Raw genomic sequence first — 27,429 nt, forward strand, 5'->3', positions numbered from 1 at the left:
TGTAGATTTATGTGGCTTTGTAATTGAAATAATTTTTTTTATTTTTAGATTTTGTCGATCAAAATATGCAAAAAAAAAAAAAAACAACAGACAAAAGTTCCTGAGAAAAACACAATTTTAGTTCATAATTGCTCCAAACTACAGTTCTCATATACATAGCATAGCTGTAATGAAACTATCTCCATTATAACAGGCAAATCGCCCAAACAGCTCTTTTAATGCTTAAGGTTGCCGATCCCTAAACTATCCTTCTTCAAACTGTGTCTGAACTGTCATCTTTGTCTCTTCCCTATTAATTTCACCTATGTGTTTCTCCACCAACCCTTCTGTTGATAAATCCATCTCCATGCATTTTTCAGCCAAAGACAAAAGTGAGAAGAACTTTGCCATGGCCTTTGTGCGTCTGATGAAGGATGATGGGACTGTCCTACAGGATGGACTGCATGACCTTGTTGTCTTCAAGGTCAGAAACAGAATATTTGCTGGGAAGCCCCCCCAAACACACACACACACAAAAAAGAAAAGAAAACAAAACAAAACAAAAACAGACGAACCCTTCATACAGCCTGGTTTAGAGTTGTGTAGGACGAAAAATGAAAATGCATATAAAACAACTAAAGTAAAAACTAAATCAAGATCAAAGTGACTAAAATGTATTTAGTTGAGTGGATCTGAAATTTCTGTACTGTTCCCCAAATCTCATCTTTCTTCAGGCGCCTTAATAGCAGATCAACACAAAAAGTTCCCGGACTTGAATGCAAAAATGAAATGCAAAATCTCAGACAATAATAAAGTATGATAGATGTGAAATGCTTTTTTTAAAAGAAGGAGCAACTCGCCAATTCTGGTTATTAAGACAATCAGTTGTCATGGCTAGACATGAATGGATGTGAAAATTCGTTTTAACTGTACCAAAGCTCAATGCCAAATCCCAGTTATTTCTGCTATTTTCATCTATATGAGAAATGAATAATATAATGATCAATGTGTGGTATTTTGTAAAACAAAAAAATGTCAGATTGACTGGAAAAAGGTCAAACCAGGTAAGGAATTTCAAGAGATCTGTTTAGCTATCATCAAAGCAGACTTAAGCATATAGTGAGTGTGGATTGGAGATTATGGCCACAGAGACAGGTTGAGCAAAGCCAAATAGATTTCCTGCCAAATGAGCCAGAGTTAAGATTGAATCCCCTTATTGATTAAATGCCAAATGCAATGAAGATTAATTACTTCTGATTCACTCAAAGACCAAATGGCTGGTCCCCCTGTGGCCTTTCTCAATTATCTAGCCCTATCCCTGCACTCCTCTCGATCTGTGTGCCACTCATGGCTTCAATCCCTTAGTCCCAGTTTTTCCACCAACACGCTCATTACTGGCATGGCATTAAAGACGGCAGAGTTCTCATGGTTCAGTGCATCTCTCACCCGATGGTGAAAAATGTGCATATAGAAACGTGCCGGTATTAGAATATGATGACGTAAACAGAATCCGAAATATAGATGCTGAAAGGAAAAAATGTGTCAATTCTTTTTCTCAAGTATCTTTTTGTCTGCTTTCATATATTCTGACTGTTCAGCACTGTCTCCTTACAGCACTTCAAAACGGGGAAGAAAAACAGCACATCAACAATTGTTTTTGTTTCTTATTTTTCTAAATTATGGGTCTGCGAACGGAAGTCAAGTTCGGCAGCAGGAGTGGATAAGATCCAGAGGGTCATTGTAGTGGAAATGACACTTCAATTAATGTTTGCCATTTTTTCCTCCAGGCCTGACCTGATAAATTATTCTAGCATATCCCTGTGTATATCTCTTTTGTCTGCTCCCGCATTTGCACCAAGATGTTTATTCTAAACACAGGAAATCAGATTTTTGTCCTTGTGACTCTTTAATATACACCAAACATCTGTGCCATTATTCATGCAGTTGCAGCATCACTGTAATGTCAACATTATAATAACGTGGCATATAACTCTGCCATTGTCCTCTCAGGGTGACAGCAAGCGTATGGAGGATGTGAACTCCTACTTGAAGTTGTCCTCAACCCGCCACCAGCATGGTGACACCCACAAGGGGGCAGCACTGGGCCGCAGCTCCAGTAATGTGTCAGGAAGTGGAGGGGGCTTGTCAGTTAGCTCTCGAGACAGTTTCACTATCTCCACCCTGGTCTGCTCCACCAAGCTCACCCAGAATGGTATGTGTAGATATGATGTCTGATATGATCCCCTTCACCATTTTGTCGACATTAAGCTACCTTACAGACTTGGCAGGACAAACCACGTAAACAATTTCACACGTTCAGTAAAGGTTGAGGCAGAAATTATGAGGAGGAAAGGGTTGGAATTCAAACTTGACAAGTGAAAACACATGAATTAATATCTTTTTTTTTTTTTTTTCAACAAGCTAATAAGGCCAGGTCAAGACAATGAATCATCAGTTAGCTGTGAAATTGGTTGAGGACCAATGCAAGTCATGGGCTAATTGTTTTGGGAATTCACATTTCACCTCACAAAAGCACAAACTGGTTGGTGAAATACACAAAAACATTTTGAATCAGGTTGACAATAGCCTAAGAGGGAGGTAAGTGCAGGTTAGGCTAACATACTTCTGGCTACATTAACCTAATTAACACCGTTGGCTGTGTGTGCGTGTGTGTTATGGTCATAGGATGGTAGGCAAAGGATTTAGGGCTGCTGTGTCTATACATGTGTTTTATGTCGTCATTTTGTCCTACACACTCTGGCAGGCAGCCCCACACAGAAGTACACACACACACACACAGAAGTACACAAACACGCACGTATACCCCCGACAGTAAGGTGAGTCAGACACAGGTGCAGTGCAACAGCTGTTACAGAGGAAGCCAGTCCATCACTATAATGAACATTATCCTGCAGCATTAATCACCTGTACCACACACACACACACACGCACGCACACACACAAAGTCTCTCAGGCATGCACACAAACAGTGTTGTTTCAGGCAACCCACCAGATGTGCAACACGGCTTGGCGAGTCAGAAATGATTGGACATTGAAAGCAGTCAGTTTAAAGCAGGCAGCCCCGCAGGGACTCAGAAATCTGCACCATGTCAAACAGTAGCTGAATTAATGACAGAAACTGGATTTGGATGTATGGCCAATAAACCAGAGGGGCAGGCACCACCTGCATGACAAATAGTCACCTGACAAATTACTATTCACTGTTTCTTCACAGTCATAGGTTAACTTGAAAAGTCTGAAATTGACTGTAAATTTTTGATGAGCACTTTTTTTTTTATATTCATTAAAATTCATAATTCTGTGTTTTAAGCAACCAGCAAGTTATTTGCTATAAAAAAGTGCATGACACCACAATGTATGGTGACACTTTTAAATGGCTTTTTTTGGCTGAAATAATAAATAATTTTGCTACAATCAAATACAGTTTAACTGTGTTCCGCAAAACACAGAAGTTGACAAAATGTGAATAATTTACTACAATTAACTAATTATACTGCCAAGTAAGAATCCATTTTCATTACAATAGCTCTGGCCTACTCCTAAGACAAGCACCTGCACTGTTAGTAAGTTTAAGAAGAAGAGAAAATACTGTGTGTTCGTGTGTTTCCTCTCCAGTGGGGCTGCTAGGACTGTTAAAATGGAGGACTCGACCTGAACTCCTCAGGGAAAATTTGGAGAAACTCAAGATCATTGATGGGGAGGAGGTGGTCAAGGTCAGCATGTGTTTGATTGCAAGTGTGTCTTTGCATAAATGTCTTGCTGGATGTGTGTGCACAGGTGTGCGTGTGTGTGTGTGTGTGTTTGTGTGCTCTTATTGGACCTCTTGTTTGCCTTGTTGTGTGAGCAGTTCCTGCAGGACACTCTGGATGCCTTGTTTAACATCATGATGGAGCACTCTCAGACTGACGATTACGATATCCTCGTGTTTGATGCCTTGGTGAGTGTTTGGTGTGCACCTGTCTGTTTACTCAAGACATACTTGTGTGTCTTATTGTGTGCGATTTGTCAACAGAGGCAGATGATTTTTTTTTTTTTTTTGACAGGCTTGTGTATCCAGTCTGACATTTCTGTGTCTGTCTGTCGCTCTTCTTCCAAATAAATATGTCCATCAGATTGTACATAACTTCTCATCCGTGTCTCCTGCTATGTAAACATGTAATAGCATGTCTGTTTCTCCCCTCTGACTGCCAGATATACATCATTGGTCTGATCGCGGACAGAAAGTTCCAACATTTCAACACAGTGTTGGAGGCCTACATCAAGCAGCATTTCAGTGCCACATTGGCCTACAAGTATGTTTCATTCTGTATTCGAAGCTACCCCTAATCTTATTTAGTAATCTTATATCTTAGGCATCAGACCTTAAATACAGTTGATAATTTCCCTTTCCTCAAGTTTTACTTTTAAGCCTTCACTCAGTGAAAGAAGAGATGACGCAATCATAAAAAGCACTCACAGGTAGCACCACAAAATATGACTCACAGGGAAGACTGAAAATGTTGTTTTGATCATGGATGCCCTAGAAAATAAGATGTTCAGTGGAAAATCACCCTGTTCATGCAGTAATCTTGTTGCTCTCCCAAGATAGTAATGGCAGGTCTTTATTGATTTACCACAGGAGACTTTATTATCAATTAAACTCAATGAGTGTGTCCGGCTATTTATGGTTTAAAAAGTGTTGCTCTGGGCTCCATAAAATGCCAGCTGAGTCATTAATTTTTGTCTGAGTCTAGAAATGTTTGAGGACAGTATTAAATTCGATCTTAACAAACAAATACATCTGGGGATTGTTAGTCTGTCAGAAGACTTGCATTTGTCTTATTTATCTTTCATTTCAGTTCATTAAATATTTTAGTAATTAAATCTTTTAAATCTTAACGGCCAACATCAATAATGCTTTGTCATTAAGATAGGAAACAAATACGTTTGTGGTTGCCTGGAAGACAAAGAATCATTAAGTAGTGTATCAGTAATTTATACATAGCTCTTATTTGGTTTGTCCTAGTTGGAATTAAATTACTTGGAAGTAAAAAATTCGAAGGAGTTTGACCTGCTGTACTAATGTTAGGTGACTAACTGCTGCTTTGTCTCCACTGTGTGTGTGTGTGTGTGTGTGTGTGTGTGTGTGTGTGTGTGTGACGCACATTTGGAGCATTGGACTACAAAGGATTAGAGTGTGTGTCTTTGCTGAAGCTAGCCAAAGCTTTAACCCTGCATCTCTTTGGACTAACAGCTAAAGCACTCAGGCATACACCTCAAACACTTCTGGCTGCTTCCCCTCTCTGTTAATTCACTTCACTTGATTCAGTGGGCACTAGAGACAACATTTGCTTGTGTTGCCAAAGCTTTAGTCAGGAAATTAAACACATGTCTGACTCCTTCTCCTGCCTTCCCTAAATGCTTTTATTATTCCTCTTCGCTTCCATTACCCAATTCTTCCTGCAAATCTTTCTCCCAACCTTCTTCTTCTCTTCCTCCATGTCTTCCTTCCTTCCAACCTCTCTGTCTCTCTGTCATCCCTCCATCCTTTCCCCGCCAGTGTGCTGCTGTTCACCGTCTTGAAGAGGGTCACTGCCGCTTAAAGCCTGTCAGGCCTGAGGCTGTTATGTAAAACTTTCTCTCTCCCTCTTAATGCATTTGAAATTCACAATTTCTTGAGCTTAAAAAAAGGAAAGAAAAAAAAAAATCCTCCTATGGTTGTCTTTAAGCCGTGCATCAAAACAAAGCCAGGGAGCTCTGAGTTGTAATAACATTAGTCATGTTTTTAAAGCCACAGTGATGGCAGCAAGGCCAGATTAGAGTACATTTTAAGTTAAACTTTATTGTTTAAGAGGATTGGGCAGCTTCAAACCGTTAGTGGGTGATCCCTTGTTGATGGAGACAGAGCTGCTGTCTCAAAGCCAGAAGTTTTAACCCTTTGGAGGCCGAGAGTGTTGCTATATTTGTTGTGAATATTATAGCATTAAATGCCATAAAAGGCATAGAGAGAGGAACGCTGGTGGGTCATAAACTCGAAGTGAACTCTGTGCCACTCGTATTCCCGACCTGCTCTGACACAAGAATATTTATGTGTGTCTAAAGAAGCCTGTGGGGTGTTCTTGTGTTGGATAGTGACTGAATCCGAGGGCAAATAAAAATGTATGTGAACCGTCTGAAAGGTACGGGTGTGAAATATTATGTTGCCATTTTTCCAGCAATTTTTCCAGTCTACCTCTCTTTCTGTCTGTCATAGTCACTTGGTTGTACCTAGTTTTTTTTTTGGCTTTAGTCTTTTTGCTTGAAAGAAGTGAAAAATAGACTTGTTGATCTACTTTTCTAACATGTGAAACACCAGAAAAGGAATTACGAATCATAACTGAACTAATTTCTATCATTGTCAGTGGACAATGATAGAAATTAGTTCAGAACATCTCTAATCAGGCAGCATAAAACACATTAGCAGCGATTCAAATGCAATAACAAGTAAAATAAGAAAAGTAGAAAAAAATAAAAAATAAAAATTAGGATAAGAATAGAAAAGTGATTATAAAAGTCCTCACAGTACGACAGGTACCATGTGTAGACAAAGCCAGTGCAGCAATGACTTCCTTTTTTACCCGCTAATATCATCTCCGTCCATTCTCTCCCAGAAAGCTGATGTCGGTGTTGAAGAGGTACTTGGACGTGTCCAGCCGAGGGGAACAATGTGAGCCCATCCTCCGGACCCTCAAAGCCCTCGAGTATATCTTCAAGTTCATCGTCCGCTCGCGTATGCTCTACTCCCAGTGAGTGTTTCTGTATCTTTTTGTGAAGGGATTTTATTTCTCACCAAAAGCACAAACACAGACACACACACGCACGCACGCACGCACGCACGCACGCACACACACACACACACACACACACACACACACACAGTGTACAGTGCACAGTGACGCTGCAACACCAGAGCAATCGTTTTTGACAGCTTTGCCAGAATAGGCTGCTGATTGCAGCAGTAATGCTGCTAATAAGCATTGATGATGAAGTGCCGCGTCCAAATGAAAGCTAATGACAGGCCAGTGCTGCTGAACAGGCAGCCAGCGATACTCCACACAAAAGTTCCTACAAGGGAGACTTATGAGACCCACTGTGCTGCAGCGAGAGCGGCACCATATGATAAGTGTAAACACCATTAATAACTGCAGCCAAAAAGTTGACGCCGACAGATTAGAACCATGATGCACACTTATGTTATGTGCCTCGCTTGTGGGAGGTTCAAGGACTGTTGTGTTTTTGTGCGTTAGTGTGTAAGAAGCAGAAGCACACTCACTGAATCGAGCGTAGGTGCATGTAGGAATATTTGTGGTCGATGTACAGTTTCTTGTAGGTTATTTTATGTTGTATTTGTATAAGAGTTGATTTTGGATTTATATTTGTTTGTGTGTCTGTTTGTCATTCAGAGTCCACTCGTTTGTTAAAAGTGATGTTTGTTTATGAATTCGGAGTAGTGTTTCTTTATTTATTCATGGAGTGTGTGTCTGATTTCCCAAGAGGTTATGTATATTTATCAGCATTTTTTAACATGTTTGTGTACGCATACCCACACGCGTACGCACCCTTGTGTGATTGTGTTTGTGGGGATCACATTATTGTTCTTCTACTTCTGGACCCACTGAACTTCAGTGACCAGCCTCCACTCAGAAACGATAAATCCTTCACTTCCTCTGCAGCTGAAAACGCCTCCCGTGTCACATTCCCTCCCCTTCCCATCCTTCCTCCATAAAAACCCTGTCATGCTAGCTTTCTTTCATTCATTCATTCATTCATCCATCCATCTTCTACTGCTCATCTGTTTCCGGGTTGTGGGGTGTGCTGGAGCCAATCCCAGCTCACATTGGGTGAGGGCAGGTTACACCCTGGACAGGTGGCCAGTCCGTCACAGGGCCAACACACAGAGACAGACAGAGACCAACAACCACTCACACTCACACCTACGGGCAGTTTAGAGTCACCAGTTAACCTAAATATGATGTCTTTGGACAGAGGGAGGAAACCCACGCAAGCACAGGGAGAACATGCAAACTGGGCCCTGACCATCCCATGACCTTCAATAGCCCTAAACACTTTACCGCCGTGCTACCCTGTCATGCGAACACACAACCAGGTGTTCAACACCGTCACTGATGGTTCTATGAAGCTGCATCATCATCATCATCATCGTCATCGTCGTCGTCGAGCAATCATTAATATTTAGGAGGCAGCACTGCAGATTTATCGGCTTGTCAAACTTGTTTCATGTTTTCACAAAGTCTATTAGGAGCCTGAAAAGTTTACTTCTAAAATATGTAAGGCAGACTGAACTCAATCTTGCTCTTTTCTTCTCCTTCTCACTGTCTTTCACACCCTATAAATTTCAATACTTCCCTGTAGTCAGTTGTCAGCTGGATCTATTTCTATTTCTTTCCCTTTAGCTGTGTGTTATATTTGAACTGTGTGCCCTGCTATCTATCTTTCCATCCTTCTTGTCATCTTTAAATCTTGCTTTTCTTACCTTCTCTTCCTCTGTTAGTTTTATTTATTTATTTTTTTTCCCCCACACCTGCTTCCTGAGTCATTTCTCATCAGTGTGATTCATTCAGGATCATTTTAACATGAGATCACTTGTTTTCTATTAAATGTTATTTCATGATTAGATAAAATTTTCTAGTTATCACCATATCGAGGTTTTTTTAATTGATCTTAGTCTTATAAATATATCTCACATTATTGTAAGAAAATTTCTCATCATATGATGACAATATAATAATAACAATCATAGTAGAGACCTACATAATGCTACATTTATCACACACAGAGTTATGACCACACTGACACAGAGAATACTTGATTTACTCTCGCTTCCAGGAGTCGCTAACTCACGAACTTTACAGCCAAATAATGTTTTAATGCATTCCACCTTTTCACAGTCAGACTGACTGAACTAACGCATCATTTGTAGTCGAGATATTCCTCCTCAGTCTGAGGCAGAGAAAAGTTCAGTGTGGCTGTTGGCAACCCGACGAAAAAATAAATCAACTTGCCCCATTTTGAATTTATAACATTGAGGGAGAAAAGGAGCCAGATCAGAGCCTTGTGATCTGCAGGCTTTTAAATAGAATCATCACTTTTTCTCCAGTCTTCACTAATACTTCTGGCCTGAAGGAGAGCTATAAAAACAACGAAGTACTCATTTGTGTTTTCATATAGATGTTTGACTCAAATTATATTTGAATCATAAGATTTTCTGAAAGGTGTACCTCTACACTACCATATTTTTTAGCTGGAGCAATGTTTTTCAATGATTTCTGGTCGCTGCACCACTAACCTGCTTGTCCATGTGTCATGAAAAATATGTACAGTTCACATTTTGACAAATCCTGATAGAGACGTACGTCTTTCTGCCTAATTGCAGCATTGAGCGTTTTCACTGATTGGTCTGGAGGAGGATGGGGGTCAAAAATGCAAAGTGACATTTGTGACAGATTTGCTCAGAGAGGGATCTCATCCTTTATGGGGGACTAATTTCATGTTGGCCTGTTAATCTTTTTCTCTTCTGTTCTGTAGTCATGTCACCTAACACATCCTTGCTCCCCTATTTGCATTTTTGCTCTGACGTTTCATCTCGGTGTCAATCTTTTCTCTCAGTGCTGCTCATAATTTTCCCTCCATCCATTTCCCTTCTCTCCATCTGCCTCCTGTATTAGTTTGTTGAGCTGCTGCGGTGCTATCTGCTGTTGCTGCTTATGTTTAAGCTACAGTCATTTTTGGTTACACAAACATCTTTTGAGTTGGATTAAAGTGGTATACTGCATTAAGAACAACCTGGTATCCTCAGAAATTTGTTCGCACATACACATCTGTATGTATGCATATACAGTATATATATATATAAATGCGGAGAATGGGCTTGTAGATTTATCAGGACAATGCATCTCGAATCATAACTGTACTCTGCAAAGAGCCCACCGATAATACCTTGGTGTGTTACTGCTTAATCCCTCCCCCCACATGCTAAATTTGCTGTGTGCCACATGCTAATCCTTCCCTCTAGCACTCATAAGTTTTATTGTAATTAACAACTGCACAGCTCCACCGGATCATCCAGAGATGTAGTTGATGGGGGAGAGAAAGAGGATGAGGGATGGCTGAAAGAAAAAGTTTAATAGGTTGGAGGAGGTCGCACTAATGGCGTGGTAGAGTGATACATGGACGTTCATATGTGGTGTGAATAACATCAACAGCCATAACCCAGTTTTTATGTAGTAAGTGAGAGAGGGATTGCTGTAATCAGAGCCCTCAGTGTTTATCAGTGCAAATAAGGATTTTTTTGTCATTAAAATGCTTTATTGTTCATACTTTTTGTAGATTCATATATAAAATTGAATACAGATTTGAAGGATTAAGTGGAATCCAACCGAATGCTGAATTAATTTTTAATGACATCAATGAACGGACACTTTCAAAATGCAGCAAATTCAGATAATGTCCCATTTCCTTGAAAACACGTGTTTAGGTGTAATGTTGCTTATTGCTCACATTGTCAGTGCAGAGAAAACCGGCTCTGGCTCCAGGAGGATAACCTCAAAAACATTATCATTACCATAGTGAAATCAATTTAAACTGTGATGACAAACAGATACTGCTGGATAATGTGCACCTCAGTAGAGTTGGCGGTTGTTTGTGGAAATAAACATGTTTATATGCACAGGAATAAGATCTGGCAGCGGGATTAAATTGGCTTTATGGGCAGACACTCGGGTTGTCTTGTATTATCCTAGGAAATCTTCTAACAGTGTATCCAAATAATTAGAGCATAACACCTCTGATTCAGTACGTACGTTCAAACGTATGGCTGTCATTAGCACTTAACAAAATAACAACAATTTAAAACGACACATCGTTTTACGTGTATGATGATCCTTTGGGTTATGAACACATGGCAGCTAAATACAGGAATCATGCAATGACTCTGTCCTGGTGATAGTTATGGAGGCGAGCAAAGGAAGGAAAGAAAGACAAGATACAATGTGAGGGGAAAGTCGTAATGAGCTGTCCATCCGTATACAGGACGTACGTCCATGTAAGACGTGGTTTCTCTCATCTTTCAATGACTTCCTCAATCTGCCCGGCCTTCTTCATCACTTGCTACATCGCCTTTGCTGATCATGTGGCATTATTTTTTCTGGCATTCATCTCATACTTCTCATCTGATTTCTCTGTTGCATTTATACTAATTTTGTTGTGACCTTGTAGGCTCTACGAGGGCAAAGAGCAAGCGGAGTTTGAGGATTCTCTGAAGAGGCTTTTTGAGTCCATCAACAATCTCATGAGAACTGACTACACCACCACCCTGCTGCTCCGGGTATTGACAAACACTCATCTTGCAACCACACCAAAATGCACGTCACTCCACTTTCTCGCCTTTATCATCGCCTTGTTTCTGCTTTCTCCTCGGCTGCAATTCATCTTCCACCTCCTATCCCTCTGATGTGATCTCTCCACCTGAATCTGACTACATCAGTATTCAAATCTGTAACGCCATCCTCTCAGTTTCCTACAAGCAGCACTCTGGAAAATGTTTATTCTAAGTTGTCATGAGAGCGTATTGCATGGCAAAGTCACTTTCTATTTCACCGTGTTTAAAGGCATTCATTTAATAGTGTTTACTCATGGCGTGCTTGTGTGCACATTTGTGTTATCAGGTTGCAGCTCTGAAGTACCTGCCAACGGTCCTGCATGATGTGGAAAAAGTGTTTGATGCTAAGCTCCTCAGGTAAGCTTGGCCTGAAACAAACTCGCACTATTCCCCTTTCTTCGGTCTCATTCAGGGAACCTGACACTGATATATGGGAGCTCAGTGTTTCCTCTTTGGTCTGTGGCATAACCTCTACTCTTCTGTCCCCTCCGCTCTTCATCCTGGTTCAACATTACATACTTTATCAGGTGTTGAAAATCTCATCAGACTGATGAGATTGCATGACGACACACTCCAGGTGCCCCAGAGTGAACTGACAGTGAAACGACCTATTTAACCACTCCTTAACCCCGAATCAAGCTTACATTTTCCTGTTTAGTCCAGGAAGTGACCTCAGTGTACATTCTTCTGCACTTGGTAGCGTTTTTAAGCACGCTATTTGTCTTAGAACCGTCCCATCAGCAAATATAGAGCCATCGTCTTGGACTGACCTTATTATTTCTTAGAAAGAACATGTTAATTAACATTTTATAGACTTGCCAGAGTCAATTTCAAACACCTTCATCTTCATAAATTGTCTTTTGACCTTTCCGTGACCTATGTGTAGCTATGTGTGCCCATCTATGTGAATGATGCACAACTGCTTATTTCGTAATTTGAGTGGCTTTATGTGAGCGCTGTCACAAAGGTGTCACCTGTAACACCTGCCACCCAGACGCCCTCAAATAAAATTACACACGAGCGCCAGCAGAAAGGTACTGAGGGGCATTTTTAGAAATCAGTGCACATATTCTCACTTTCTGTCATTCATTTTCTGTCTCATTCACACACACTCACTCACCCTTACTGTCTCCCTGTAGCGCTTCTCAACACACAGGTATGCGTACACGGACTAGCACAAGCATAGCTGAGTCATCTGGACTTAAAAGAACCGCTTTGGGTGGAGTTTATGAAAGCAAGCTGTGTGAATGGCAATCTGTACACACAGTGCAGGAGTAAGACATCAAAGTCTTGTCTCCTTTCCTGTATGGTCACATTCCTACACTTTGTCAACTCACCTGTAGTGCGATCCGCAGTGTGGTACCAGTCCAAGTATTGCCAGCCATGGATGTGTATTATTTGCTCTCTGTGTCCTTTGTGTGTCCACGGGGTATAGAATGACATTTTGGGTTTTAATTAGATTCGGCTCAGATGATTAACAGGCCTGATAGGCCTGCAGTGAGCCTCTGTCACCCAACCCATCCTGGTGCCAGCTTATGGACATCAAAAGTCAGTTCAAACTTTTCCGTTGTGTTTGGGTTTCTGAGTAGGTGCCATCTTTCATTCGGTTATACCATTATAGAAATTGCTAGTGCAGCATATGTGGCGTAATTTAAGGAGACAAGGACAAAGTGAGAGGAAGACGAAATAAGGGAGGTGGAGAAGTCACCACGTTCAGAGCTTTCAATCTTTCTAAGTGATGTTGGGGTTTGCAAGTCGCCTGTTTAATTATTCTGCAATTTCATTTGGGGCGGGGGGTGTGTCAAACCCGTCTTCATTAAAGCATGTTTTCACTTTGGCTTCTTTATTTTATTGTGGCATTTACTGCTCTGTTAATGTGTGTACACTTTGATGCAAACATTGCTTTATGTGGTTCCATAATAATGTAGTAAACTTTATATTTCAAGCATGACCCACAAAGAGAAACCTTAAATCAGTTACACTGCGTCAGAAATAATGTGGACACACTAAAACATTACTAGAGTATTTATTGAGTACATTTTCAATAAAGTACATATATTTTAGTTCACCTGCCCTTTGCTTTCTCTCCCCAGTCAACTCCTGCATGACTTCTATTCCTGCATCCCACCTGAGAAACTGCAGAAACAGAAGGTGCTCTCCATGACTGAAATTGTCAGCAGCCAGCTCTTCCAGAGACAAGGTGTGCACATTTTTCCAGTTATAGGCCTCAGTGGTGAGAGAACTAATAGTCGACTTAACGGCTGTGTGAAAACCCATTGCAGATGTGCACATCCCTTTCTGTGTGAAATCCTGCACAGCATTAGTTTCTTTTAACTTAAAAGGTCTATGATATAGTGTGTAATTGTAGCCAAGCAACAGGACTCAGGAGACGGCTCCTCCCACTAGTATGGGTGACGTTCGCGTTGACGGTTTTATGTTGACACACCACAGTGGAAAAAGCGCTGCTTATACTGCCAGTGTAATGTACCATTCCCTGTGGGGCAATCAAGTTAAGTATTTGTGTCCGCCAAATTGTTAAAGAGCATAATGATCTTTATGCATTCTGAAATTTACCTGCACATGGAAGTCAAGTCAATGTCATTTGTATGCAATTGACTTGGCCTAACAAGTTGCGTAATGGCAATCTTTCAATTTAAAATATTAACTTGTATTATGTTTATGTTTAAATGCTTATATTTTTATGTTTGGTTCTTATGAGATTAAAAAGGTAAATATGCCCCTTGCCTTAGAAAAGGTCTGCTGCATTGGTTAGCATTCAAATGAAGAGGACATGGATATTTATGTTTTAGTATGCTGCTCTTCCTCAGGGTTTTTTTTTTTTTGTTTTGTTTTGTTTTGTTTAGATAAGAAAATAACATGAATATTTGATGGCGTTGCTGTAATATCCAATTACAAGTGCTATGTTCTTCTCCACTAACATCGCAATCAATGCTATGGACCTGAGTTAGACACTATGTTATTACAATCAGCAAATTAATCATATTGTATTGATGTGCTCCCACATCCACTGATGGAAATGATCACTTCAGCTTCACATAAACTCTCTTGAGGCAAAAATGGCATGGACCTAAACACATTTGTTAGTCATCTGATGGTTTTAATTTGCCCTTGGGTTGTTGACATTCCCCCTTCCCCCTGACTGAACATCTCCATCAACCTTAATACAAACAGAAGATTGTGTGCACTGCTCACACCTCATGAGCTATTGGTGCTGAATGTAGAAAGGATATGTTTAATCCATATTAATGTCACATGTGACACCTGTGAACTTGCGTAGCAAAAGAGAGAATGCATTGTCGCTTAATGTCGGATAAGTCGGGAAGTGTTTTCCAAACGCTGCAGCTTCACTGCCATTAATGTGTCACTTTTCACAGTATGTCTGTTCTGCTTTTAAATTATTTTCACAAGATTTGGCATAATTACTAGAAGCACATGAATTGTATCTGCAGTATGTGGTGTTGTCACAGTGCACTACACATCAATGATCACACACTCCTCACCAATCTGAGTCCATCCCCTGCTTTCAGAACTATTATAGTTGTCTGATTTACTTCTAGTGGGTTTAGAAGTGCTGGTTTCTGATGCAGAGGATCACACAGATGATGAAAATATAGTGCTCATGTTGTGCTGCTGTGTAGGCTGAGGTGGTCTATAAATGGGGGTCTGCAGTGCAGACTTAAGAAATGGAAATAGGCTTTGAAGTTTTACTTGGAGCCAAAAATTGTTCTGTGTTGGACTGAGATTGGATGCATTCTCGGCTCTGCTAGACAGATTCAGTTCACGTCGTCCGCACTGTTCATGTGTGCATGAATGCATTTTCAGACTCAACCTGCAAACACATTTGGATGTATCAGTTTCAAAGTGACTGATGATACTGTATCTGAATGTGAGTGTATTTCACCATTTCAGTGTCTGTGCTGCAGTGCATGCATTAATAGGTATGTGCACTGGCTGGAATATTGTTTTTGCGCAATGTAGCAATGGGTTCTCTCATCAGTCAGTCCCTGCCAGCCAAGTCCGTTGCCGACCCAGGATACGGTGCTTTGGTATTGATCCTGGCTCCAATGATTGATTCCCCAGGGTCTGAAACGACAGGCCCAGTCCTCTGGCTGGCTGTCAACATGCTTAGACTCACCTTCTGTCACCAGGGAGGGAGAGAGCAAGGAAAGCAATGAAGGTAGTGAAGACGAGAGGGAGAGAGAGAGACAGAGAATAATGAAGAAAACAGGTAAAAAAAAGACAAAGATATAGAGAAAAAGAAAGAAGGGGTGTTGGCATCATGCCAAAAGGCAACAAATCACCTAAGGCAGACAAGGATCTGTCATCATGAATGTTTGCCATTTTTAAGATGACAAATGTCTCAAATGATCAGTGAAAGGGAGAGTGGGGAAAGCTAGTGGCCAGTTCATGCAGTTAAAAATAAACAGGACAAGTACAGAAAATGAAAATTTGAACAATTTGCAAGAAAGAGGAGAGGGGAGGTGTGATTGGAAAAGAAAAAAATGGAATTGAGAATGTTAAAGTGAGAAAAAAGATGGATGATACAATGGTAAAAGGGGGGACAGTTGCGAAGGGGGAAGTAAATGGATGAGAAAGATGGGGTACAGCAAAAGGCTGGTTGAAAAACAGCAAACAAGCAATTAAACAAATATAAAATGAGAGAAAAGGAACAACTACGTTTGCTCGGATTGAAACCTAAGCACCTCAGGAAAAGTGGGGGGAAAAAAAATAAGCGTGTCGAGAAGATGGAGAGACTTGCCTTGTTTCCCTATTGAATATTCCTGAAGTGATTAAGGTGTAAGACCTGCTCACACCGAATCTATTAGCCAACCTGCATGCTGTTGGTCAGTGACATGTAGCCCCCCCCTCTTTCCCCAACATCCAGCACAGAGCGTATTTATTTATTCTGCCATTTACACATTTGTCCATTCCATCTCCAACCTTGCTTAACTAAATTAGGGCTGACACTTTGTGTAATTGAGATGCATTTTAGCATTGGGATGCTAATCAGGGGCGTTGCACGCTATAGTGCCATTCATCCAGGAGGCTGAAATATGCAGCAAACTAAATTCTATATTTGTAATGGCTAATGGCCTCCGGTATCACCGCAAGCCATACATATTTAACAGCCTACCTATCTGTGGCATGCCAGTCTGCTTCTCAAGGGAAAAGTGTCAGGCTGCAGACAGTGTGGGAGAGTTTGGATGACAATTGTGCATTGTGTGTGTCACTGTAACACAGTTGACCACTTCCCTGCTCATGTTTGACACATGAACATGACGAACAATCTTACAAATCATTGTATATTTTCAAAATCTGCGTTATGAAAACCATTTGAAAAAACATCTGAACTATTCTTTTCAAAGGTCAATAGTAGTATGAAAGTCTGATTGATATGGAGTTTATCTACTGTGTGTAATGCAGCAACTTTAATCAGATATTTTTAGCTAATTTTGTAAATTTGGTTGAAGCTGGATATGTTTGTCCCTCAGTCCTTTTCTTCCACGCTTAGCATAGGAGTTTATGGGATGTCCTCACTGTCAAAGGCTATGTGGTATTTCTTAGCTACTATTTATTATGTAAGGTTCTTATATACCTACATGTAATATTCTTTGATTATTCTTTATTTAATTTGTGAATTTTCTTCAACCCTGGTGTGTGTGTGTGTGTGTGTGGCACAGAGGCCCACAGGGCCCACAGTGTGCCTGTGTGCCTCTTGTCCAACATGCAAATTTTGTTGTCCATGTGCAAGGCTTTCTGATGCCTGGTTTTACCCATGGCCAATGTTTGAGGGATTGTTCTTTCCCTTATCTCAAAAATATTCCGATTTATTCTGCATACGCTCCTGGGATTAAGGGTTTTGGCAAGCACATACTGGATAAACACACACACACACACACACACTGTACATTTACAGACTTGTGGCCACACATGCAGAGATACACATGTGCATCCTGTGTTATGGGTTAATCTGGTTTAGAGACAAAATTACATTTACAAGGCGCATTATAGCTCAATTTAGGCAAATTATAATGCCATCAGGCAATCATTGTGACAGATTGAGTGCATCAAGACTGATAAAAAAAAAAAAAAGAAAGGAGCGATCAGTGAGAGCAAAGAGCAGAGGGATAGAGGGATGAGTTTGTCATTTTGTTTGCCCACTCATTTCCCAAAGCTGGTGAAAGTCCCTTATTCAATCCTCTAACCCCTTATATCTTCTCTAGCAGGCTGCCATTTTTCATCCTCCATCTGTACAGCTGGAGAATAGACCCTATTCATGTCGCCTGTCTTGTAGTACATATTACACAGATTAAGGGAAGCCCCATGTGCTCTAGGGTAATGCTGTTGTAAGATCAATTGTTACAGCTAGATTTGTCGTGCCAAAACAAACCCATGACACAGAAAATATGAAAAAATTCCTGCCTGTCCTCAGCAGCCACATTTTGGGGGGTATTTTTTTAATATTCATATCAATCCATATAAACAGCCAGAAGGTCATTACTTAGATTGCTTGCATTTAACAGCGAGGCATTATACAGTATTGTTGACATTACTCACACATACACTTCCCCTGCTGCGATGGTTTAACAGATGCATGTCAGTGCTTGATCATTATGGATGAGTGATGTATTGTACAGTTATTATCGTCAGGATTTAATCAGTCCTGAGTGATCTCGGTTTTGCGCACACTCTCTACCAATCAGCATTAGTGGCATCACTTTGGTCCCCAGTTATAATGCAAGTGAAGGTTTTCTGCAAGTGATTTCAAAGCAAAGTAATATACGACAAAGCTATCGCTATGAAGCCATAACGATTGGGTTGTTGATCTGTGTTAATATCTTACTTCAAATCAAAGTTCATTTAGACAAGAACATTTTTTTTAAAAACGTGTTGTTGCTAGTGCAAAGGCGATGTTCGATGCATGTGTGAAGGCTGCCCTGGGGATTAACAAGTGTTGCATGGAGCATAAGAGATCTCTGTTTGATGTTGTGTATCTCTTCTAGCAATTCTAAAAGCGACTGGTTGAGTATAAATTCAACACTTTCACTTTCAGTGCGGCTCAGTGTGTTCAAGTGTGTGCGTGTGAGTTTACATGTATGTGTAGCAGGCTGCTTGATGGTCCATGAAGTGTCCTTGTGCCCATATGCTTCATCCTTAGTTATATGGACATATTAAGAGGCAGGCATGTTCTTCATAAAAAACCGTAATAGCCACACAGCTGCCATGTCCCCTCAGGCTGTCTCAAAGTGCTTTTCTCTGTTGTGCTCCACTCTGATACTTGTGCAGAAAAGTATAATTCTTTATTGCGATCCTCTCCTCCTCTCCTCCTCCTACTATTTCATGAAATGCTACATCACTTTAGCTCATGTTACATTACATTAAGGATTATGTCACATTGGTTGTAAATGGAGTGAGATCATGCTCATAAACACCCAGTAAAGATCGTTGCTGTAGCTGTCAGAGAACTATGAATGTAAATCCAAGCAGTTGTGTCAGTGAGTGTGTTTGCAAGCTTCTGTGATGCTTGAAAACACATTAGCTGTCTGCCACAAATGATTTTTTTTTAACGGTTGTTCTCAACTTAAAATAGCTGTCCTGACTGTTGAATTGCTGGATGGCGGCTCCAGAAGGTTAATGAGAGAGAGCTGCTCTCATTCAGAGATTTGGTTTGGGGGGTTGTGGATAAAACAGAGGACGATAAGAGGGATGGATGATACTAATGGGACAAAGTGAACGGAGTTCCGTCATTTCGGAAAATGCCTGTGTGAGATGAGATGCCTCCGACTCATTTATATTCAGTCCATGCTTTTTTTCTGTGGGAAGATCTCATTGGAAAATGAATGCAGACAAGGACAGAGGAGGGATGTAATAGATGGCATATCAACACACTTAGCTATTAATTTGTTTGGTATAGATGTTTTAATGTTAACAAGAGACAGAAGCATTTCTGTGATGGTGTAAATCTTAATGATCTCCTTTGGGACTGTGGGTCATTATACAACAGCAATTGTAGCAGGTGAAGTGCGTGCCATTGTAAATGTTAAGACAACAACATTTGTGTTGATTACAGATGATGGAATTACAAAAGTATATACAGAGTATTTGCAGAGTATTAAATCTGGATAATTACAAAAAGGATATAAAAGCTGTGCTGAGATACAATCTTAACCACTGACAACAGCTTTGTGATGTATTATTCTCCTAATAGAGAAGAGTCTGCACATCACTCAGAGCTGAGAAATGGTTGCCCACAAGGCATTCATCTGCCATTGATTTGCCATGGTCAAATTGATCAAAACACTGTACAGACAAACTAGTACTACTGACAGACTAATTGGTCAATCAATTTAGCCTTAATATGAAAGATGGAGCGGAGGAGGAAGGCAGAGATGAGGCCTGGTAATTAGTGGGTGACTCAGAGAGTGACTAAGACAGGTGGAAAGAAAGAAAGACCATTTTCACTCTGCTTGAAAGAGGGAGAAATGAATATGTCGTGATTTAGCCTCGTCTTAAAACAGAAAACAAGCGAACAAACAAACAAGGGACAATCTGAGTATCAGTAGTTTTGAGTTTGTTGCCTTTGCAAAAACTTTTGTTTTGGTGGCTGACATATAAAACATGCCCAGTGCTATTTGCAATATCTTCTGCAAATTTAGCTTTGTTTTTGTGTGCATGTGCTATAGAAAGAAATACATGAGGAAGAGCAGTAATAGTAAAGACGGCACCCTTTGCTGTGATTGTGTTTTCTTTGCTTTTGCTGACAGCATTTGTTCTCAGGTTTTATTAGCATCATGGCAGGACTCACAGTGAAAAATGCACTTTGAAAGATCATTGCCTCTGTATATCACCATCAGCCACCAATGAAATCTATCATCTAAAACTTATTGGCCTGCACACTCGAGAGAGCACTGATACAAGCATTTTATGCATTTTGGTGTCTTTCCTTCTTTTTTTGCACAATACATATCAAATATACTTATTCAGGAGGGAGAATCAGCCATTATTAACCAAAAACAAAAATCATTCGATGGTGATCATTATGACAGATGGAGTGTAAAAATGGAGCGAGGAGGGAGGTAAGCAAATAAAGACAAATAAAAAATGGGAGGAGGGGGATGAGAGAAGACACCCACAGTGACATGGAAAAATGAAAAAACCTGCTGAGAGAGACATTTAGTCTTCAGCGAGCAGGGAGACAGTTGGCTTCGTCCCAACCTCCTCTCGGCGAAGGAGATTTAGTTGTCATTGCATCTCCAAACCTCCTCATTATCCTCCTCATCTTTTCTAACACGCTGCTTTCCCAAAAGAATTTGGCGGCAACCAAACAAAGTGAGGGATTGAGGCAAAGAGGTAGACACCATGTGATGATAGCTTTACATGTGTCTTAGAAAGTGAGATTGCATCTCATTATCATCTGCTATGTTTATTGTGCTTGGCTGTCAAAAGGGAAAAATTGGAACAGAGAAGGGATGAGCTGGCTGCTGAGCCATCGAAGCTGCTGTCTGTGTGGTGGCTTGCCAGCACTGGCAGCAATATACTCTTACAAACTTGGTAACCCAAACACACCCACACACCCGTACAGACACAAAGCGATTCCAGCTCTCATACATCAAATAGTGATGAAACACCCAAGTCAGACACAAAAAGGACCATTCACACTTCGGCACAGAGACACGCATTGGTATTAATAATCAAAGGCTGAGATTACATCCAGAATAAATACACATTTTGAATTGGAATATAGATGAGTAGCTCAAGCATTGTGTTGAATATACTGTGTGGCACGTGCAAACACCTGTGTATTTTTCAGTTGTTGTTTTTTTTTTTTTTTATTATTTATTTTATTTTATTTTTTTAACATCTCTACACATCGAAAGCTAGATGAGAAAAAGTTAAAATGCATTCTGATGTTTTGCCTTGAGACCTTGATTTCCATTTGTGTGTGAGTGCCTCTTGGTGAAGCTTTCTTCCACAGCATGACTGAATCGATTTATTGCACAGCAGGCTATAACACACAACATGCAACTAAATTGCACAGAAAACGCAAAATAGAAAAACAAGTTTGCAAAGCAAATGATGAGTTTCTGTTTATATGTTGCGCTTATCCAACAGCTTGTACGTTTTATGTTTGTTTGTTTATTTATTTATTTTTTTATATATATGTCATATTGTCCTTTGTGAACCTCTCCTCTTAGGCTGCTTTGCTACAAAGCTCCACCAAACAGACCTCTGCAAAAATGGTTTAAAGCGATGGGATTAGGGCCATGAGTGGGGTAAAACTCAGCCAATTCATTACAGAGGATGCAGCATTTGTATACAGCCCAATAAGAAGTTCTGAGTGAGATGCTCCGGCACGTACTCAACTGTTTCATATTTATTTAGACTACATTATATGTATATAACATGAGGTAACACGCAACTGTTGAATGGCTGGATCAGAAAATTGCTGATGGATCAAAATATGCAGAATATAATTGGCAGTATAATTTACCTGCTGAGGGAGGGAACAGCCAGAGTCTTTATGGTCAAAAGAAATACATGATGGAAAACTTCAGTCAAAAGATTTTAATGGAGAAAATTAACATTTCAGAAAATGAAAAAAGGGTGACCACGAAAAAAAATTTGTTTAAAAATTTGTTTAAAAATTTGTTAAAAAATTGAAAAAAATGACGGTGAATCAAAAATAAGAGGTGAAAGACAGTAAGGACTAGTAACATCTAGTAATAGTAATATCAGTTCTACGGCGTGTTTGGGTGTCATTTGTATTTTGCCTTTAAAGCGTTGCTTTTTACCCAGATGAGTTTGGATTTAGTTCTAATAAAACACTTTATACAGACGAGCTACTCAGCAAGTATGATAGTACTGAAAGTTTTTATTTTGACTCAGTCAGAAAGTGACCTTAGTTAGCTCCGACTGCAATATATGAAGGACAATATTTATTGGTCCAAGAAGGAATATTATGATGAGGCAGCATTTGTTTTTGGAAGGGAAGAGAACTGTTATTTTTGCAAAGAATGCCCCCCCCCCCCCACATATCCCTCTGTTGATACAAATACAGACATTTTCTGACTGGCATTGGGGTGTACAGTCAGCGCAGGTGCAGTGCAGAGGAACTTTAATTCACTGAATTACCTTGCCTTCTTGCATTGCCTTCTTAGAGAATGACCTAGACCTGAAAGCCACACACCACTGTAGCAGGTGTTCTTACACGACTCAAAGCCCTCAGGAGCATGTTGAAGTTCAAAGGCGAGCGAAAACTACCATTCAGGCTGAAGCTGTACAGTAGATATTAACATTCTAGATGTTATTCAAGGCCAGGCAAGGAACTGAGAAAAATCTGCAAAGTTAAAGGAACTGTTCCACATCGGTGACGGATGACTACCATTCACAGTCTGAAGACTCAATCTTGTTTGATGCTCACGTTCAGCAGCTCCAGAGAAGAGAATCTAAGTAAACCCAAAACAGAGTATGTAACAACCTGGCATATCCTGAACACGAGAAAGATGCCAGAGGATAGAAAGCTGTTCGGCTCCTCGTGTTTTCCTATATGTTTCCTGAATTATATGACAAGCAGCAGCTGCTGACTAAATTAAAGGTATTTAAACTACACACATACAAGCTGTCAAAGTAAATGGTCTCTTCGAAAACGTGTGAGACCAAGTTTTGTTTTTCCGTCGCTACTCCAATCGCTGAAAATACACTATTGCCAAAGGTATTCACTCATCTGCGTTGTCTCGCACCAAACTCTCTTATCCATGATTGTACATTATGGACCAAAAAAGTCCAATTGTCCAGAATCTCTTACTGTACATACCATACCATATACCGAATGGCATCGTGGCATACCAAGAGATTTTGGACAATTCCATGTCCCCAACTTTGTGGGAACAGTTTGGGGACGGTCCCTTCCTTTTCCAACATGACTGTGCACCAAACAAAGTCCATACAGACATGGATGAGAGAGTTTGGTGTGGGTGAACTTGACTGGAACTTGAGTCCTGTCCTCAACCCGATAGAACACCATTGGGATGAATTAGAGCCAAGCCTCCTCGTGCAACATCAGTGTGTGACCTCACAAATGCGTTTCTGTCCTCGTGCCACTTAGTGTGCAGTGAGTTGAGCGTCGGTAAATGTATTGCTCCTGCATATTCATACAGGGTCGGGACCGGCGTAGACCTTGAAACTTGCTGTTGTGGTGATGTTTTCATTATTCCTGGCTCCTGACACAGTAAAAACAAATAGTGCTCAGTGTATCACAGAACTGGAGACTCTCTCATCTCCCAAACCTGCCCTCTATTTTTGCTTTGTAACATAATGGGTTGGTTGGCTTCATTTCTTTGATCAGTTGAAATAAAGAAGTAGGTGGTTGTAGGGGGCATTTCACGAGGGCCTCTGTAGGTTTAATGGCACATTCAGCTACCGGAAGGCAGATGGATTAATTTCTGGACTTTGAGCACACAACAGTACTGCTATAAAACACAACCCATTGTTTTCTGTGAAAAGCCAGCAGATGATGAGTTTGTGCTTTGATGGATTAAACAGGTTTAGCGGGGCTTTCACTAAAATACAAAGCCATCAGCAACTAAATCATAATTTTCTACCTCTCTAAAAGCCACAGACCAGGAGGTCTTCTGTTTTATTTTAACTGTAACAAATTCTAAACTGTCACACTTTAATTTATGTTAAATAGATTTCAATTGAACGGTGAAACACAACTCCCCAGTGGCTCTGTAAAACCTTGTCTGCTTGATTTGCTTTGCTTGTGCAGAGACCCCCCCTCTCCTCCCTCCATTTTTATGAGTCATTGAGGGCATTTTGTGACTCATATGCCCACCCCACCCCCCCTTTCACTTTCTCCTTTATCCCCCTGTCCTCTCTGCATGTTTGTCTGATGGAGTGAGGGTTGTGACGAGGGCCCACTCAGCAGGCATGTAGACTTCGCTCACTTAATAATGGAACTAACGAGCATTGGCCCAAATGAGCTTTTTTTTTTTTTTTCTTTCTTTCTGTCTTTCTTTCTTTCCTCTTCCCAAATCCCAAATGAGCTTTTAATGGACCCGATCTACCTGCGGCTCCAAGAGAGGGATGGGTGAGGGGGGTTGTGAGGGGAGAAGGCTGGAGAAGGAAAATGGCAGAAAAAGGGCGAGTGGGTCAAGATAGAATCTGTGAACAAATGACAATCAGTCAATGCTGAAGTGCAAGTGTAATACATCTTGAACTTTCTGGTCATCATCTGTACACTGACAGTTAAAACTTTACATGTGCCCTTCAGTATGATCTACAGGCAATTTGGCCGGATGGTTAGTTAGCACCTGTGGAAAAAGATCTGCTGTAGTGAGATAACCTAGAGAATATTTTCAGGCAAACCCGCTGAACATAAATTATTCAGAGTGGTCATTCTGGACCAGGAGCTGCTGGAGTGTTAAATCAATGTGCTATAACCTTGGATTATACCTGTTTGCTATTTGAGCCACAACTTTACCAACTTGTAAATAATAGCAGTTGGTTCTTAATAGGAGGGCCTCAAGATATTTGAGTTTCAAATTAGAACACGTTTAATCAAATTAACAGTCTCATTATTTAATCATCAAATGATAAAAGATTACATCGTTTCTGAGGTGTAGTTATCAACAACATCTTAATCAAGTCAAAAATTCTGAAAGTTTTATTAATTATATTGAGTGTTTTCAGCCCCACAGGAAGTCTCGTCTTTCACTCGATGTTGGTTTTTCATGAAAATAAATGCTGAAAAATCTTTAAAGATTTACAACATTTGAAGTGTAATTAGACTAACTGCTGAGAGGACTGAGTATATTTAAAATTGTTCCTTGTCAGTCAATTTGGATTATTCTGGTATGGTAGAATAACACAACCATTATATATCATGTGGTAGTTTATGGTCTGCTGTGGAAGACATCCAAGAAAAATGCTCTCCAAGAGCTCAGTATTCTATTGACCTGCTGAGTCACATTCAGCTTTTATTTCTTTAATATTTCTCTCTCTAGAGAGAGAGAGAGAGAGGGAGAGAGAGAATGTTCACCAAAACACCTGTTAAATCAGAAACAGACATTTTAGTCTTCAGAACTAGGATTCACTATTATGCCATTACAAGCTATTATACGATATGATCACTATAATTAGTCACCATGTGCAGGAAACAAGCTGGTCCATCTGTTTTCTTAGCAATAATCATTTTGGCACCCTTCCAACGTTAACCTTATCACTAAATATCAAATAATACTTGAGAATTGCAAATAAGCTTTGGAAATATTCAACTTTGGAATATATTTTGTTGAGGGGTTAGATTTGGGAAAAGTGGATGTTCACTGCTATCTGATATGTCCTCACACAATCCCTTACTGTGGTGAAAGGTGGAAAGTAAAAACAGACCAATTTAAAGTCTTTCAGTGATTTTCTGTATCTGCCAGAAAGATTTTGAACAACGCCCAGGGAGACCTGCAGATATTTAACATCCATAAAAGATTTATAGATCAGATGAGTGCCGGCCGTAAATAGCATAAATTATAACTAGTGCTGTATATAGTAGGTTTATTTATGTAGCTGACTCCAGAAGTCTGAGACATTTTTACCATTGGCTTTTGGACCTAAATATATATTTCAACATTAGCTAAACTGTTTTCGCACCTCACCAAAAAAAAAAAAAGAAAAATAAAAAAGAGCAGATGAGAAAGAGAAAACATTGCGCTGCGGTGATCGATGTGTTGACTGTGAGATGGAGACATGCATGGTCAGTGTAAATAGACAGTTGATGGATATCACTCCCCTGTGCAGTCTGGGTTAGGGATGAATTTCTTCATCAGGGTGTGGTGGCATCATTATTCACGGCCACCTGAGTGCGGCTGTCTCCACAGGTGCTCCAACAATTGATGTGAAGGACCGGAATTAAGGTTTCCCAATGCGAATACACATTACAGTAAATCTCAACATCTTGCCTTTTGATGTTTGTTTTTAAATGTCCCTTGTCTACGGGCTTTCCCTCAAACAAGTAAATAAAACGTCACACCTGCATACACTGCCTCACACCATGTCATTTGCGATGCACTTGAAGGTTTTCTCTGCGCAGTCAGAAAAAAAACTCTTCCTGCTTTATTATCATGTGTTTACTTGTTCAACTAGTCATCAATGACCCTGTAATATGCTTGTTTCTGCAGAGTGCCGTGATGTGCTGCTGCCCATGATGCTGCGGGAGCTGAGCGGGGCGCTGGCCAGCATGGCTGACGGGCCTCATGATGAGAGGAGAAATAGCCTGGAGCTGCTCAACAACATCCTGGAGGTCCTCAGCAGGGATAATGTGGTGAGACACAGGATCTCTTTTTGGTGAAATGCACAGAGTCCGCCCGTCTCCCATTTAACGCTTTAATTTATTCTCTGGCATTGTTCAAATGTGGAAGGTTGCGAACTGCATGCAGCATCAAGACCGTACTGAGATCTGCCACATGTTACTTTGTAAAGTGCAGCGTGAGCATTTTTACAGGGAACGGGTTTCGACCACAGATTATTGCGAATCGCTCAACTGAATCCCACTCAGCCTCCTCCTTAAAACAAATATCGAGCTCTTCTTTATTTCGTTCTCTTTCGGTATCACTGCCTTTCTTTTATTTCTTTCCAGCTCCCTTCATTTAAAGTCTGGCTGTGTAGTTTTACCCAGTATGAAAATAGCAATCCCAATCCTTTGTAGCTGGCCATCAGTTGGTGTACGGCTGAAATGTTTGATTATTTTCCCTTTTTTTTTTTTTTTTAATTGATGGAGCAAGTTCCCCACAGATGCAATCTAATGAGGGCGTGAAAGATAATCCAATTCCAAGTAGTCACTTGTGGTGTAACTGAAGTGACTCATTCAGATGCCGGGAAAAAAAAAAACAGTAGCAAGAGCGTAGATGTGTCTATGAAAAGTGGAGAGTGGGTCTAATGAAAATGAAAACAGACACTCATGCAATAATACCTGTGAATGTTTACAGTTGTAGTCAACC

At 40.4% G+C, this 27,429-nt stretch overlaps 1 protein-coding gene across 1 annotated transcript in view; it reads left to right on the top strand.

The window, feature by feature from the left end:
* The window catches only part of dock2 (dedicator of cytokinesis 2), an 85,530-nt gene that overhangs the window by 11,245 nt on the left and 46,856 nt on the right, over window positions 1-27,429 (top strand). Inside the window, exons 16-25 of the mRNA XM_029511893.1 lie at window positions 360-463; window positions 1,990-2,191; window positions 3,616-3,713; window positions 3,848-3,937; window positions 4,192-4,292; window positions 6,630-6,764; window positions 11,254-11,362; window positions 11,703-11,773; window positions 13,510-13,616; window positions 26,611-26,753. Coding sequence (XP_029367753.1) covers window positions 360-463; window positions 1,990-2,191; window positions 3,616-3,713; window positions 3,848-3,937; window positions 4,192-4,292; window positions 6,630-6,764; window positions 11,254-11,362; window positions 11,703-11,773; window positions 13,510-13,616; window positions 26,611-26,753 — 1,160 coding nt within the window. The remainder of the gene's footprint in view (window positions 1-359; window positions 464-1,989; window positions 2,192-3,615; window positions 3,714-3,847; window positions 3,938-4,191; window positions 4,293-6,629; window positions 6,765-11,253; window positions 11,363-11,702; window positions 11,774-13,509; window positions 13,617-26,610; window positions 26,754-27,429) is intronic.

Source organism: Echeneis naucrates, chromosome 10 (genome assembly GCF_900963305.1).
Source record: "Echeneis naucrates chromosome 10, fEcheNa1.1, whole genome shotgun sequence".
NCBI classification, from domain to species: domain Eukaryota; kingdom Metazoa; phylum Chordata; class Actinopteri; order Carangiformes; family Echeneidae; genus Echeneis; species Echeneis naucrates.